This window comes from Scyliorhinus canicula, chromosome 4 (assembly GCF_902713615.1).
Source record: "Scyliorhinus canicula chromosome 4, sScyCan1.1, whole genome shotgun sequence".
In the NCBI taxonomy this organism is placed as follows: domain Eukaryota; kingdom Metazoa; phylum Chordata; class Chondrichthyes; order Carcharhiniformes; family Scyliorhinidae; genus Scyliorhinus; species Scyliorhinus canicula.
In genome coordinates, this window is record NC_052149.1 from 77,441,516 (window position 1) to 77,458,402 (window position 16,887).

The 16,887-nt window shown below is 43.7% G+C and overlaps 1 protein-coding gene across 3 annotated transcripts in view; it reads left to right on the forward strand.

The window, feature by feature from the left end:
- The window catches only part of c4h1orf112 (chromosome 4 C1orf112 homolog), a 57,252-nt gene that overhangs the window by 32,102 nt on the left and 8,263 nt on the right, over positions 1–16,887 (forward strand). For 2 of the 3 annotated variants that reach the window (XM_038794535.1, XM_038794536.1), the window contains 4 exons: positions 3,055–3,240; positions 6,474–6,596; positions 8,785–8,880; positions 16,493–16,606. In XM_038794535.1, the coding sequence (XP_038650463.1) occupies positions 3,055–3,240; positions 6,474–6,596; positions 8,785–8,880; positions 16,493–16,606 (519 nt within the window). The remainder of the gene's footprint in view (positions 1–3,054; positions 3,241–6,473; positions 6,597–8,784; positions 8,881–16,492; positions 16,607–16,887) is intronic. The other variant, XM_038794537.1, reaches the window with a different exon arrangement.

Genomic DNA, 16,887 nt, shown 5'->3' on the forward strand with positions numbered 1-16,887 from the left:
TAGAGCGGCCCCCGACCAGCACCGTGCTGACCGCGCCAGCGTGAATGGCGCTGATTCTCCGGTCACCGGTGCATCGGCAGACCGGCGTCAGGGCGGCGCCGCGTGAATCGCGCCTGGCCCGGCGGTTTTCCGACCCGGCCCCGGGGTCAGAATCCCGCCCTCTATCTCCATAAATTGTGTTCTGCTTCAGGGCAGAGTGAAGAGCTGCACAGTTTCTGGGTGGCAGCTACATGTGGCAGAGTTGCCACAGAACGGTGTTATCTGCCAAAACATTTTGAAAGTTCTGTTTTTCCATCTGCACTATTTCAAAATTATAATTCGCAAGGAGCTGCTCATTTAGGTGGAGGTACTTTGTTAGGGAGAACTGCTGGCTGAAATTATTTGTGGGGCCTTTTTCATAATACTTGGGGTTCATTGCAGGTTTAATAAAATAATGTCCACTGTTCTGCTCAGAAGCTCTTCTTCTACATTCTGTCTTGCCCATGGAAATCATTGTAGTGAATCATTGATGTTGTACCTGATAGCAGCACATTGTTATTCTTAATGGGAATTCCATTTTGATTTGATGTACATGTGGCGAGAAGTGCTGAGGAGGCTGCAAAGTCAGCCATCTTAATTAGGCAACAGCAGAAAAGAGGCAGAACATTACATCATAACCCATCCAACAGGATGTTTAGACCCAAGTGCACTTTCAGAGAGATCTTACAAAAGCCTGTCTCAGAGGCTACACTTCAGCCATATAGTTTGAAGGAGCTCTTTTCTTTTCTGCAGCAAGGCTCTAAGCTTGAATAATTGTGACTGTGCCTTGGCGTATGTGCCATATACTAGAGATTGACCAGCAGACTAATCAACAGAGGATGTTGTGGACCTGTTAAGGTCAATGTCATGACTTTAATGAACTTTCTTGTTTTTAAATAAATTTAGAGTACCCAATTATTTTTTACCAATTAAGAGGCAACTTAGTGTGGCCAATTCACCTACCCTGCACATTATTTTGGGTCAGAGGGTGAGACCCATGCAGACATGGGGAGAATATGCAACTCCACACGGACAGTCACCCTGGGCCGGGTTCAAACCTGGGTCCTCGGTGCCGGGAGGCAGCAGTGCTAACCACTGCACCACCATGCTCTCCTCATTGAACTTTCTTGATACTAAAGAAGGAACAAATTAGCTGGGTTCCGAAGGGCGCAGGATGTCATTGATGGCACCCATATGTTGCCATCAGGCCTCCATATGACAACCTTTCCACATTAATGAATGTATCATAGTTTCATTCTAACCACCTGAAAGTGGTTTTGTGCCATCAGGATTTGATTAATGCAGGTCAATGGAATGTACCCTGACATCGGCAATGATCTATGACAGCTGATCGTTTCAAAAGTATTCATAGATGGTTGATTGCTGAATGATTTGAGATATCGTTCCCTACCCTAGTTAATGATACCAAAATAGGATCTCTGCAAGATAGCAGTGAGCAATGGAGCATGAGACTGAGATGGAATGCTAGAAAAAGAGTGCACGGGAGCTGTTGTTTCTGGGACAGTGTGTGTAAGTTGGCTGCTATAATTCTTATTGGAAGAGTGACTACATTTCAAAATTACTTAGTTGGCTGAAAAATGCTTTGAGATGTCCAGAGAACATGAAATGTGCTTTATAAATGCACTTTTTCTTTTTGCCTGTTGAATATATCAGGAATGGGCAACAAATTGCTAGTGACGCTCATATGCCATGAATGAATTCGAAAAATCGATGGGAATCACCTTCAGGACCTATATAGGGACAGGAGGAGGTCATTCAGAAACATAGAATTCCTAGAATCTTTCTACGTAAATGAATGTACTATTTAATTTTAACCACATGTAAGTGGTTTTGAACTATCAGGCCATTCAGCTCATCGGCTCTGCACCGTCCCCCTGAAAAAGCACCCTAACTAGGCCCAGTTTCCCTCCCTATCCCTGTAATCCCATAACCCCATCTAACTTGCACATCTTTGGTCACCAAGGGGCAACGTAGCATGGCCAATCCAACTAACATGCACTTTTGGACTGTGGAAGGAAACACACAGAGACACAAGGAGAAAGTGCAAACCCCACAGTCGCCAAGACCCGAATTGAAACCGGGTCCCTGGAGCTGTAGGCAGCAGTGCTAACCATTGTGCCATCGTGCTGCCCACCTGTGCCACCTTGAGCTTGTTTTGCCATTGAGTTAAATCGTGGCTAATCTGTGTTTTAACTCCATTTTTGAACTCTTTGTTCCATATCCCTTGATCTTCTCACGAAACAAAAATCTATTCATATTATTCAAAATTTCAGTTTGTCTCACATCCAGAGTATTTTTGGAGATAATATTCCAGTGTTCCACTGCCCTTTTGTGCACAAGAGTGCTCCAGATCTCACTTGTCAAATGGTTCTAATTTTAAGATTGTGTCCTCCTGTTCTGGATTCCCTCACCATCAACATCCAAAGAGTTATCCTTCACCCCAAACTGAACTGGATCAGCCATATATATATATATATATATATACTGTGGCTACAACAGCAGGTCAGAGGTTGGGAATTCTGCTGTAACTCCCATTCTGACTCACCAAAGCTTGATCACCACCTACAAGGTACAAGTAAGGAGTGTGATGGAATACTCTCCACTTGCTTGGGTAGGTGTAGCCCTAACAACACTCAAGAAACTCTACACCATCCAGGACAAAGCAAGCCTGTTTAATCAGCATCCTGTCCATTGCCTTAAACAGTCACGTTCTCTACCACTAGTGAGTGCACCATCTACAAGTGCAGTGCAGCAACTCGCTAAGACTCCTTCAAAGAAAAGGAAAAGAATTGTAACAGGCAAACTGAATTTTTTGTGCACTATGTAGTATGTCCCTGATCGACTTTGGGATTGTAAAAATAAGAATTTGCCTCCCAGGCTGAAGGATTAAAGTCAATTACTGGTCAGAGATATTGATTTATTGTCCTGGGGCAGTCAGCATCACTCAGTAAGATATGTGAGGACTTGCCTGAAAGCATGTTTTGAGTCATCATATTCCTTTCATTGTATATACAGGTTGTATTTGTGGAGAGGTTTTCTCCCAAGGAGACTAGCAATCTATTGCTATGGCGACAAGTTAATGTTAAAGCTCTGACCCCTGAGCTTCAGAAACCTGTCACTTCTGACATCACCAGGACAGCAATTGATCAGTGCCTGAAATGGCAAAGTAGCAAATGTGCCTTGGGAGAACTAGAACAAGTGGTAAGACATAATTTTATTAGAGTTCAAAAAAGGTACAACAAATAGATGTCCTTGTTTGGCATTATAGATTATGTATAAATTGCACCTTTATCATAAATTCTGTGATGTTAATGTTTTTCAACCTGGAAGTACACAGTACTCTCCTAGAAACATGAATCTTCTGCTGCAGCAGACAATTTCAGGAGTGTGAATTGTCCATTCCAACCTTTGCCCTTCCAGCATCGTGGATCTTGTGTTCCACCATCTCCTTCAGCTTCCTTTCCCAGCCCACTACCGAAAGACTGAGGTGTCTGCTTGTACTTCTGGTTATCATTCACCAAAAAACCTGTGGTATGCGTTATTCCCAATGAACTAGTAGTGAGCTGCATGTTAAGCTCATACATGTTCTCTATTACTCTTAATGTACAACCTCACATCGGCCATACTCAGCTTGCCAGACTCAACACTTAGGATCAGGGCGGGGAGGCGCTCATCATCTAATTGCTAAAGAGAAACCTGCAAAGCCAACACTAACTCTCGTAGCAGACTTTTAATTCCCAATTTGTGTAGCCATTTTGGTCAGCTTAAACTAGGATTTGCCTGAGACCACAAAAAAATTGCAGACGTTGATTTCAACAGCACTTTAATCCACTGCCCCACACAGCAGTTCAGGATACATATAGGGTTGTGGAGTGAAAGGCCAGCAACTTTCCAAATGTGCAATATGAATGCATCCTTTTTCATTCTCAAATAACTTTACTGGTATAGTACTGAACCCCCTTGAGATGCAACCTTGTCTACCAAGCTCCAGAAGTAATGAACCAACACAAGTGGAAACAGGACCCATGTACCCCTGCCACTGCCCCCATCTCTTGTAGCAACACCCCTCACAAAACAAATCATTATATTTGCAAAAATGAAGCTAATTTTGTTATGGAAGACTAATAACTGTTAACGGTTTTCATAATGCCATGGATATTTTTTAAGTGACTAGTCGATGGTTTCCTCCAATACTTAATGTGACAAATGTCCACCCCCAAAATAATTAAATAGCAATTGGTAAGGGCGGCACGGTGGAGCAGTGGTTAGCACTACTACCTCACTGCGCCGAGGACCCTCGTTCAATCCCGGCCCCAGGTCAGTGTCTGTGTGGAGTTTGCACATTCTCCCCCTGTCTGTGTGGGTCTCACCCTCACAACCCAAAGACTGGCATGGGTTGAGGATTGGCTGTCTGACAGAAGGCAGAGAGTTGGGATAAAAGGTTCTTTTTCGGAATGGCAGCCGGTGACCAGCGGTGTCCCACAGGGTTCAGTGTTGGGGCCACAGCTGTTCACCATATATATTAATGATCTGGATGAAGGGACTGGGGGCATTCTAGCGAAGTTTGCCGATGATACGAAGTTAGGTGGTCAGGCAGGTAGTACTGAGGAAGTGGGGAGGCTGCAGAAGGATCTAGACAGTTTGGGAGAGTGGTGCAGGAAATGGCTGATGCAATTCAACGTGAGAAAATGTGAGGTCTTGCACTTTGGAAAAAAGAATCCAAGCATAGACTACTTTTTAAACAGTGAGAAAATTCATAATGCCAAAGTACAAAGGGATCTGGGAGTGCTAGTCGAGGATTCCCTAAAGGTAAACATGCAGGTTGAATCTGTGATTAAGAAAGCGAATGCAATGTTGTCATTTATCTCAAGAGGGTTGGAATATAAAAGCAGCGATGTGCTACTGAGCCTTTATAAGGCTCTGGTTAGGCCCCATTTGGAGTACTGTGTCCAGTTTTGGGCCCCACATCTCAGGAAGGACATACTGGCACTGGAGCGTGTCCAGCGGAGATTCACACGGATGATCCCTGGAATGGCGGGTCTAACATATGATGAACGGCTGAGGACCCTGGGATTGTAGTCATTGGAGTTTAGAAGGTTAAGGGGAGATCTAATAGAAACTTACAAGATAATACATGGCTTAGAAAGGGTGGACGCAAAGAAACTGTTTCCGTTAGGCGAGGAGACGAGGACCCGTGGGCACAGCCTTAGAATTAGAGGGGATAAATTCAGAACAGAAATGCGGAGACATTTCTTCAGCCAGAGAGTGGTGGGCCTGTGGAATTCATTGCCGCAGAGTGCAGTGGAGGCCGGGACGCTAAATGGCTTCAAGGCAGAGATAGATAAATTCTTGATGTTGCGAGGAATTAAGGGCTACGGGGAGAATGCTGGTAGGTGGAGTTGAAATGCCCTTCAGCCATGATTGAATGGCGGAGTGGACTCGATGGGCCGAATGGCCTTACTTCCACTCCTATGTCTTATGGTCTTGTGTGCAGGGTAGGTGAATTGGCCACGCTAAATTGCTCCTTAATTGGGAAAAAAAGAATTGGGCACATTAAATTTATTTTTTAAAATAGCAATTGGTTGAGGATTGTTTGATTGCATGCTGGTTATATTTTTGCATAATGGATGAACCCATACATTTTCAATGTCTTAAGAAAATATTAAATGTTTGCAAAATGTTGTATTGCTTGGCAAATAATGTTTGCTGCTTTTGTCAAAAACTTCTTAAATTAAGGGGCAATTTAGCATGGCCAATCTACCTACCCTGCACATCTTTGGATTGTGGAGGTGAGACCAACGCCTACACTGGGAGAGTGAGCAAACTCCACACGGACAGTGACGTGTGGCCGAGATCGAACTTGGGTCCTCGGTGCCATGAGACAGCAGTGTTAATCACTGTGCCGCCCTGCTTTTGCCAAAACTGCCAACTCCGTTTGATTGTGCCTATTAGATCAAATGTTCAAATGCAAACAAAATTAATTTCCCTTGATTGGCATTGCACGCCTCTTTTGAGAAAGCATTTACTACAGGGTTCAAATATTCCTTCGAGCAATCAATATTTGTTTGCTAATTTTCCAGTAGGATGGCAGTCTTCCAATCAACCAACCCAACATATCTGGAATTGCAGTAGATGACCTCGGGAAGCTAAACTATAATATCTCAGTCAATAGTCCAAGGAAGCTAAACTATATAATATATCAGTCAAGAGTCCAATGTGTACTGCTACAACTAACAAGTCACATCTCTCTTTTCTGGTAATGTTTGTTTCTCATAATAGGTATACATTTTGTTTTCAGTTTCTTGCATGCCATTCACTTTCTTATTTTCTTTTAACTTAAACCAAAGATGACAACCAGATATTTTAACTAATTAATTGGAATTAATTTTGATATAGTAGAATTCATGAGTCATAAGCTGTTTTGTCTTTTACAGAATGTTGCCCTTGCTGCTCTGGTAGCTGTGTGTCACGCCCATGGGGAAGCCTTAAATTTGGGCTTGCAATTATCAATCACAGAAACACTCTGCCAAATGTGGACTGTCATCACTGTAGAACAGGTGAGCAGGGCAGACAAGATGCAACTAATATTCTTATGTGAACATCAGTAAAATGTGTGTAATTCTGTACTTCTAATATTCTATGATAATCTGACCAGGATAATGTAATACATCTGTTGTTAAGTGGGAAGATCTTCCACAATATTCTACTTACCTGATCGATAATACAAACCAGCCCTGATTCAGTTAGACTGGCTTAATACTATAATCATGCTGGTTGTATGTGCACTGATAAACCATTTAAAAAAACACAAGTAATGCCAAAGTTCAAACCATAGTTACTTCCTTAAAACTAGAATAGGCTATCCTTTAACACAGCACATTCCTTCTACTCCATACAAATTTCATCAGTAACTCTTCTATTTTATTTCTCCATAGTATATTCTTGCTCCTGTACACACAATCTTTCACAGGTGAACCTTTCCTCTAATACTTGTGGTTTACCCGGAGTGTGCTTTTATCATGTATCACAAGCTTCTCCCAAATGGACTGCTACTTTAATATTTTGGGGATGCTGATGATATACAGTAAGTCTTCATTTAACATTGCCCCATTTAACATCGGTAAGTTAATGGGGTAAGTTAATAGTAATCTTGTTGAAGGTCACAGAGTAATTTTAACAATGTTTCCCACATAATCCGATTGGTACCGTTTTGGAGTGGCTTCTCCTCTCTCCTTGATCTGAGTTGTGGCCTACCCCGCTCCCCAAACCCCACTATGGCAACTTAGAAGTTTGGAGAGGAGAAGAGGCCACAACTTGGAGGTCAGGGAGGGATGAGGTCGCAACTCGGAGAGGGTGAGAATCTGCAGCGACCAAGAGGATTAGGGAGTAGGAGGCTTGGGAAGCAGGATCCGTTGTAAGGAGGAGGTACAGTAGGTCAGTGCTTTTCAAACTTTTTATCCGGGGACCCATTTTTACCAGCCGGCCGACCTTCGCGACCCACGCCGGCCGACCTTCGCGACCCACGCCGGCCGACCTTCGCAACCCATGCCAACCAATCTTTGCAACCCACGCTGGCTGACCTTCGCGACCCACCATTTTTCTTACATTTAATGCAAGAGGTGAGCCTGCTTGCTCCTCATGATCTCACTCCAATCAGGTTCACAGGAGGAGAGGTAAAACATATTTAGCATCCAAGTTTCATCAGCAAACGAATCAGCCAGAGAGGACAATTTCTTGAGGAGGAAAACGTGGAATTTTGTACCTCAGTTTGTAAACTCTTGAGTAGCTCTCCTGTTGACTGATCATTACAGTAACTCTTCAAGCGGATGAAATCCACCGTCATTGGGATTGACTGGTCACTGTTTCGATTCAATGCTTTAATGTAGTCTAACGGTCAGCAAAAAACTTATAGTCACCCTTCAGTACACAGATGGTGACGATGTGATGATTTCCCATGGCTTTCATTATATCCCTTGCCAAATGTTCAGTTCTGTCCATGATTAAACCATGAGGAATATATACTCTCTCCAGATCATTTGAGTAATGTCTAGGGATGCAAAACACATCGAGGTCATAGCCTTGTTCATCATCGGTGACCACCACGCAGTCAGCCTCTGCCATGCGTCGATCGCATTTTGACCCCGGGTTCAGGTCCCAACACTCCTGTGCCGCATGTGGGCTGATGAGCGGGCACGCTTGCGATTGCGGCCGCATTTTTTTAGTTGGTCCCGACCGTAATTTTCAAAGCTGCTTGCAGCCAGCATTGTTAAAAGCCGGCTGTTGCATGTGAATTCCCACGATCGGGAATGCTGCGATGGCTGGCTCCGCCACCCACCGGGGGTCGTGACCCCCACTTCGAAAATCCTCCTGTAGGTAGAAAGTTAAATTTTATTTTATATTTTAAAACTTATTTTGTTTTAAAAGTTATTTTGTTTACCAATGTAAGAATTTAGTATTTCAATTTGAGGTTATGATGTTGTCATTTTTTTTTCAAGTAAGGAAAGTTTTACAGAACCTAAAGACAGTTTTAACATTGATTTCTATGAAAACCATTGTTTAACTTAAAAGTTGTGATATTTCAGGAATGCAATGGAGACTTACTGTATTTTTGTGTCAGCATGATAAAAGCAAACACTGTATAGGAGTATGGAACAGAAATTAACAAGCACAATTATTTTCTGTTGCACACACTGACGATCAGTATTTTGTCTCCTTATGAAAAAAGCTTTCCTTTCCTTCTCGCAGGTCCTGAGCCAGCATTGTATTCAGCAAACAGCTGCTCTGCTCCTTTCTCTTGTTGCGCTGCTGATTCGAGTAGTAGGTCCAACATCGATAGCTCAGGTAAGGCTGATGTTGGGTGGATTTACTTTGATTCTTCAGAAAAATGACCAAATATTGGAAGTTTGCAGTGTAGATTGTAGCTTTAAATAATAATCTTTATTGTCACAAGTAGGCTTACATTGACACTGCATGAAGTTACTGTGAAAAGTCCCTAGTCACCACATTCCAGCCCCTGTTCGGATACACAAAGGGAGAATTCACAATGTCCAATTCACCAAAGTCAAATAGCAGTGACAGCATGATCTAGAAGTTAATAGCTCCTGCATGCTGCTATAGAAAGCTGAAGGAGTACATGCAAATAGAAAAGAGGTGAGCCTGTGGAGATGCCGATATCTTAATTTGATTAATTGGCACAGGAAACCAATTGATCGTACGGACTTTTGGGGCGATGGGGATGTTGTCTCTTCGGGCCTGATTTTAACTCACGCAAAACCGTACTTACGTAGAGTTAAAGTCAGGTGCTTTGTGTGGGTGGCAACATAGGCCACAGCATTTCCTGTGACATAGCTTAGGAAGAGTGGAAGCAGGAGGCCACCAATGAGAATGGTCAAGAAGTCCAGGTAAGAACTGATAGAAGTTCAGGGTTTCATGTTAATGTGGAAGCACAATTTTGCATAAGTCAAAGAAAGTGACCTTGGATCAGATATTGTTAAGGAAGTCAAGTTCAGGGTTTGAACTGCTATCTCAGCCGTTGAGGCTGGTAGTGCATAAGAGTTTGCAAAAACCAAAGAAAATGCGTTATTTTTTCTAATATATGTCAGGGATTATTTTGGCTTATCCAGGTCTTACCATTGGGAAATAATGGCAACTGCCATGGGTTCAATGGAGGAAACGGTTATGTTAGTACACGGGTGTTATCAGAAAATGTGTGAAACTGGCAGCATTCTTCAGACTTCCACGTCGAGAATGATCGGGAAGGCCAAGGATAGAATCCTGATATGGACTAGAGGTGGCCATGGAAGTAACAGAGGGGAAAGCATTGGAGTTATTGACAATGTGCAACATGTGGAAACAGAACTAGGGGAGAACTTTAGTACAGAGGTAGAACATGGAGATGAGTTGTTTGAGGTGAGTTGTTTGAGGAGACTGAAATAAATAGTATTGTCAGAGGAAAGATAGAGGAAGGTGAAGGGGTACAAACATGGCTGCAGTCACATAGGATATCACTTTGATCAGTGTCATAGATGCACAATTGCAGAGGGCCAGACAGGGTGTGGTAGAATAGGGAGGGCGGTTGTGAAGCAATGATGTGCTTCAGTTCTTTAGGAATAATGGAAAGTGGGAGTTGGATTGATAATTTGGGAGAATTGACTGTAAATCTTTTTGAGGGAGAATGAAAGCTTTAAGATGGGCTGTTCACCGTTTTCATGTGTGGAGTCACATTTAAATTTTTTTTGTCACTCAAATCTCGGCAAGATACGGTTTGGTACAAAATTAAACAAAAAATTAATTTCCAAGTAATAAATTGCTTTTTATTGCAGCATGAGGCAGCACGGTAGCACAGTGGTTAGCAGTGTTGCTTCACAGCCCCAGGGTCCCAGGTTCGATTCCTGGCTTGGGTCACTGTCTGTGTGGAGTTTGTACGTTCACCCAGTATCTGCGTGGGTTTCCTCCGGGTGCCCCGGTTTCCTCCCACAAGTCCCAAAAGACACGCTGGTAGGTAATTTGGACATTCTGAATTCTCCCTTTGTGTACCCCAACAGGCGCCAGAATGTGGCGACTAGGGGCTTTCACGGTAACTTCATTGCAGTGTTAATGTAAGCCTACTTGTGAAAATAAAGATTATTATTATTTAATTGATCATTTGAAATAAGAGTAATTATTAAAATTGACAATGAAAACGTTCCAAGCAACAATAAAGCCTTTTCGCTGAAGAAGTAGAACTGAAGAGAAACAGACTCGGCCCCAAGTCCTGGTCACCAGGAAAGGGGTGGGACCAGGGCCAAGCTAAGAAGTTTGGTTTAGCTAATACTGACCATGCATCCTCCTCTCGTGGCACACACTCCATGCTGGCCTCAGCAGAATTTGTACGAATGCAGGAGTTGGATGCGGTTTGTCCTTCAGCCTGGACTTTCCTTTTCTCCTTGCCTGTTTAGTGGATAGGTTTTTGGGGAGGAAGGCGAAGGGCACAATGTGGGTGCCGGCTCACTTCCAGTCTCAGGATTCCTGCTCTCATCCACGTGTTCACTCACAGGCTACAAACAAAAAGAACAAAGAAAAGTACAGCACAGGAACAGGCCCTTCGGCCCTCCAAGCCTGTGCCGACCATGCTGCCCGTCTAAACTAAAATTTTCTACACTTCCGGGGTCCGTATCCCTCTATTCCCATCCTATTCATGTATTTTTCAAGATGCCCCTTAAACGTCACTATCGTCCCTGCTTCCACCACCACCTCCGGCAGCGAGCTCCAGGCACCCACTACCCTCTGTGTAAAATAACACTTGCCTCGTACATCTCCTCTAAACCTTGCCCCTCGCACCTTAAACCTATGCCCCCTAGTAATTGACCCCTCTATCCTGGGAAAAAGTCTCTGACTATCCACCCTGTCTATACTCCTCATAATTTTGTAGACCTCCATCAGGTCGCCCCTCAACCTCCGTAGTTCCAGTGAGAACAAACCAAGTTTCTTCAACCTCTCCTCCTAGCTAATGCCCTCCATACCAGCCAACATCCTGGTAAATCTCTTCTGCACCCTCTCTAAAGCCTCCACATCCTTCTGGTAGAGTGGCAACCAGAATTGAACACTATACTTCAAGTGTGGCCTACCTAAGGTTCTATACAGCTGCAACATGACTTTCCAATTTTTATACTCAATGCCCCGGCCAATGAAGGCAAGCATGTCGTATGCCTTCTTGACTACCTTCTCCATCTGTGTTGCCCCTTTCAGTGACCTGTGGACTTGTACATCTAGATCTCTCTGACTGTCAATACTCTTGAGGGTTCTACCATTCACTGTATATTCCCTACCTGCATTAGACCGTCCAAAATGCATTACCTCACATTTGTCTGGATTAAACTCCATCTGCCATCTCTCTGCCAAAGTCTCCAAACGATCTAAATCCTGCTGTATTCTTTGACAGTCCTCATCGCTATCCGTACATCCACCAACCTTTGTGACATCCACAAACTTACTATTCAGATCAGTTACATTTTCCTCCAAATCGTTTGTATATACTACAAATAGCAACGGTCCCAGCACTGATCCCTGCGGAACACCACTAGTCACAGCCCTCCAATCAGAAAAGCACCCTTCCATTTCTACTCTCTGCCTTCTATGACCTAGCCAGTTCTGTATCCATCTTGCCAGCTCACCTCTGATCCTGTGTGACTTCTTCTTTTGTACCAGTCTGCCATGAGGGACCTTGTCAAAGGCCTTACTCAAGTCCATATAGACAACTTCCACTGCCCTACCTGCATCAATCATCTTTGTGACATCCTCGAAAAACTCTTATCAAGTTAGCGAGACACGACCTCCCCTTCACAAAACCGTGCTGCCTCTCGCTAATACGTCCATTTGCTTCCAATTGGGAGTAGATCCTGTCTCGAAGAATTCTCTCCAGTAATTTCCCTACCACTGACGTAAGGCTCACCGGCCTGTAGTTCCCTGGATTATCCTTGCACGTAAATTTCACCGGCCTGTAGTTTCCTGGATTATCCTTGCTGCCCTAGATGAGCAGGAGGCCAGGTGGGCACTGTTGCTGCAACTCTGCCTCTCCTTGTGGCCTCCCCTGCCTGCTCCACCATTTGTGATCCTTTTGGGGACCCTGCCTGTACAGGAGAGAGAGAGAGAACGTACGCTGTGAAAAAGAGAAGCCAATCATCCTCCTATTACTCTCTGCTCCTCCAATCAGAGACTGTTTATCTCCTTAATTTGCTGCTGATAGGCTGCCTGGTAAATTTAGCAACAGCAACACAGGAGAAAACAGCCTGCGATTGGAGGAACAGTTCCTTGCAGAATCTTGCACTGAATTTACCCGTGTATTGAACACCGTGGGCCCACTGAGACTAATACACAATTTTGGGACTTTTCTATCTTTGTACCGCCTTGAGCACTGTAACCACATCCCAAACTTTGTTTCTTTCACACTGATTTCCTGTGCATGCCCCTCTTCACCCTACTTTTGGCAACCATACCTTTGACTGTAAAGGTGCCATGCTCTAAATTCCCTTTCTTAAACTCCATTGCTTTACTTTTTCCATCTCCTTAAGACCCTGCACTTTGATCAAGCTCTTGGTTACTCATCCTAATCTCTTTTCCCCTCGTGCTTGTGTGAAGTCTGAAGGTGTTTTACAAAAGCAAGTTGATAAGGAGGTGGTTACATGGCCAGTGTTTGGCATGGGGTCAGCGGAGCAGGTGGTAGATTTCAAGGTTGAAATAAGGCTAGTGATGTGGGGGGGGGGGGGGGGGGGGGGGGGGGTAGATGAAAGAAAAACAACTGAATAAAGTGGAACGGTATCTGAAGGGAGAGGGGTTGGATTTTAAGCGTGAGAATATTCATGAGTTCTTCACATATTGTTAAGCGGCGAGGATGGTGATGATTTCTGATGGAAAAATGTTTGGAGTTGTTCTTTTCATCAGGGTCGTAAAGTGGTGAGAGAACACGTTCCAAAAGATGTGCCGTTAGGTAATTTGGACATTCTGAATTCTCCCTCAGTGTACCTGAACAGGCGCTGGAGTGTGGCGACTAGGGGCTTTTCACAGTAACTTCATTGCAGTGTTAATGTATGCCTACTTGTGGCAATAAAGATTATTATATATGGACCTTGGGATGACAAATTAGTGATAAATACTTGAGGCAATTTGCTCATCGTGTTTTTCCAGTTGCAGATAACCAAATGGTTGTTGGTGGTGGTTATTGTGAAGGGAGGAGTGAGATCTGTTCAGAATCTAATGGGGACAAGAGCATTGGTGAACATGAGGCAGGTTTGCAATAATCAGAGTCAGTGGTGATATCCAGGTGGAAGGCCAGAGCATGGGAAAAATATGTAAGTGTTGGATCACAGGGTTAGCTTTTTCCAGTGGTGTAAGATGACGGTAAAAATGTTAGGTACTGAAAGGTGTATGTGGGGAAGAACATTGTTACAATCTGCATACTGCTGATTTTTAAAAAATAATTTTCACTTTGTGAATGGCTGAAAAGATCTCACAACAAGATTTCAAGTTTAAAACTTTTACTGTATACACAAACTAAAAGCAACATTGACTAAACACAGGGTTGCACGGCGGCGCAGTGGTTAGCGCTGCTGCCTCACGGCGTGAGGACCCAGGTTCGATCCAGGCCCCGGGTCAATGTCCGTCTGGAGTTTGCACATTCTCCCTGTGTCTGCATGGGTCTCACCCCCACAACCCAAAATGATGTGCAGGTTAGATGAATTGGCCACGCTAAATTGCCCCTTAGTTGGAAAAATAGAATGGGTACTCTTAAGTTTATTTTAAAAAACATTGACTCAACACTATTTCAACAGGCAATTTAAAATTCTAAACTATGGAGATGACCCATTTTTAACATTTAAAATGATCGAAAATCTCTCTCCATGGTTATACTTTAACTCTGTCCCTTAAGTTGATGTTCTTTTCTCCTGGAACCAGCCAAAGTGATTCTTGCCTCTCGATTCTTTTCTTTTCCTTTTACAGCCTAATCCCTGAACTGGCTTTTACGGTGAGGGTTACCCTAGAGATCCCTCCCTCTAGCCAAAACTAGGCGAATCTTCTAGTTTTGTTTAAATCCTCATGAATTAAGGCTCTCAAATCTGAGTATGAGCTCTCACCTGAATTCTCGTATGGTGAACCAGAGAGACTTGCTGCTTCTAATTCGCAGCCCTCTCGGATTCTTGCAAATGACACTGTCTGTGAGGTGCAGTGGTACTTTTAATAAGACATCCTGTAAGGCAATCCTACAATAGCTTCCTATGGACTCCCCCTCTCCAAGCCTCTCTCCATTTTACCCTAAATTAAAGAGACAGTCCCAAAACATACAATCTTATAAAATTTCTTATTTGTAACAACTGGGATGGAGAGATCTTGAGGCCACTTAATGATAAGATATGTGAAGGTGTGACTGTATGGTGTGTATGAATGATGTATGTAAATGAGAGAGAAATTGTCAGATGTTCAATAGGATATTATTTTTTTTTAATAAATATTTTTTATTCAGTTTTCATGTTTTATATTGAACAAATTACAAATTGTTAGAGAGAGAGAAAATAAAAAAGAACACGCAAAAATTAACATGTATTTACAGGTGAGCATCTTCGTAGTAATAACTGTGGCCTCCCCCTTTTCGGCGGCATACATATTTTACATTCCCCAACATGTTTATTGGCATTTATTTAGTTTGGTTTTGGGCCTTAGCTAGCCATCAAACCCCCGTAACGAGCCCGTAGCCCCCTCCCCCCCCCCCCCCCCCCCCCGCCGGCTACCTTCCCCCGACTATTCTTCCTCTTGTACGTTGGCCACAAACAGGTCCCGGAACAATTGCATGAATGGCTCCCACGTTCTGTGGAAGCCGTCGTCCGACCCTCGGATGGCAAATTTGATTTTCTCCATTTGGAGAGAATCCGAGAGGTCGGACAGCCAGTCTGCAGCTCTGGGCGGTGCTGCTGACCGCCAGCCAAACAGGATTCTACGGCGGGCGATCAGGGAGGCAAAGGCAAGGGCGTCCGCCCTCCTCCCCAGGAATAGATCTGGCTGTTCTGAAACCCCGAAGACCGCCACTATCGGACATGGCTCCACCTTCACCCCCACCACTTTGGACATAGCCTCGAAGAAGGCTGTCCAGTACTCCACAAGTCTGGGGCAAGACCAGAACATGTGGGCGTGGTTGGCCGGGCCTCTTTGGCACCGCTCACATCTGTCCTCCACCCCCGGGAAGAACCTACTCATACGGTTTCTCGTTTAGTGGGCTCTATGTACCACTTTTAGTTGCGTCAGGCTGAGCCTTGCGCACGTGGAGGTGGAGTTGACCCTATGCAGTGCCTCGCTCCAGAGTCCCCACCCTATCTCCATCCCCAAGTTGTCCTCCCATTTCCTTCTTGTTGCCAATAGGATATTATGATGTGGAGATGCCGGCGTTGAACTGGGGTGAGCACAGTAAGACGTCTTACAACACCAGGTTAAAGTCCAACATGTTTGTTTCAAACACTAGCTTTCGGAGCACTGCTCCTTCCTCAGGTGAATGAAGAGGTATGTTCCAGAAACATCTATATAGACAAATCAGTTCATCTTTGAATTTGTCTAAATATATGTTTCTGGAACATACCTCTTCATTCACCTGAGGAAGGAGCAGTGCTCCGAAAGCTAGTGTTTGAAACAAACATGTTGGACTTTAACCTGGTGTTGTAAGACTTCTTACAATAGGGTATTAGTTGGCTAATTAACTAGCTGTAGGAAAAAACTTGGTTACTGCCGATCCACAAAATTGCATGAGCTGTTTAAGGTGGAAAATGGTGCAAAATAGGACTTTTGTGGTTAAAGATATGGATGTAGCTATTAATCAGAAGCCAGATCCACTGATTTTCTAATGTGCTTGGCAAAATGTCACTTTCTTGCAATGAAGGTCCTATCCTGTTGGATTTCTTTACTGTACTGATTAATCATCCTATTTGTGGAATAGGTGGTATTATTTCTCAGTTCCCTTCTTCCCTTGAATCCCCCTGATCATGTTCGTCTTGCTGCGTTGGACTTCTTGGGTTCCCTAGGAAAGATAGTCATACCACCAGATGTTCAGGTATTTTGTTTTACAGTACTTTTAAAATAAAATTCAATTCCAGTGTGTTTGAATAAAGCATTATATATGTACATAAAGTCATGGGACTTTCTTTAATCCTGCTGGCTAATGTCTTTTCATGACCCCTTTAGCCCTCCTGACTCCTTGCTTAAGTTTCTTTCTACTTTCCTTGTATTCCACACTTACTTTGTTGTTCCCAGCCTTGACAAATGATTCTTTTTTCTTTTGGACTAGGCTCACGTAGGCTCTCGTAATCCAAGGTTCAAAAACTTGCCATACTT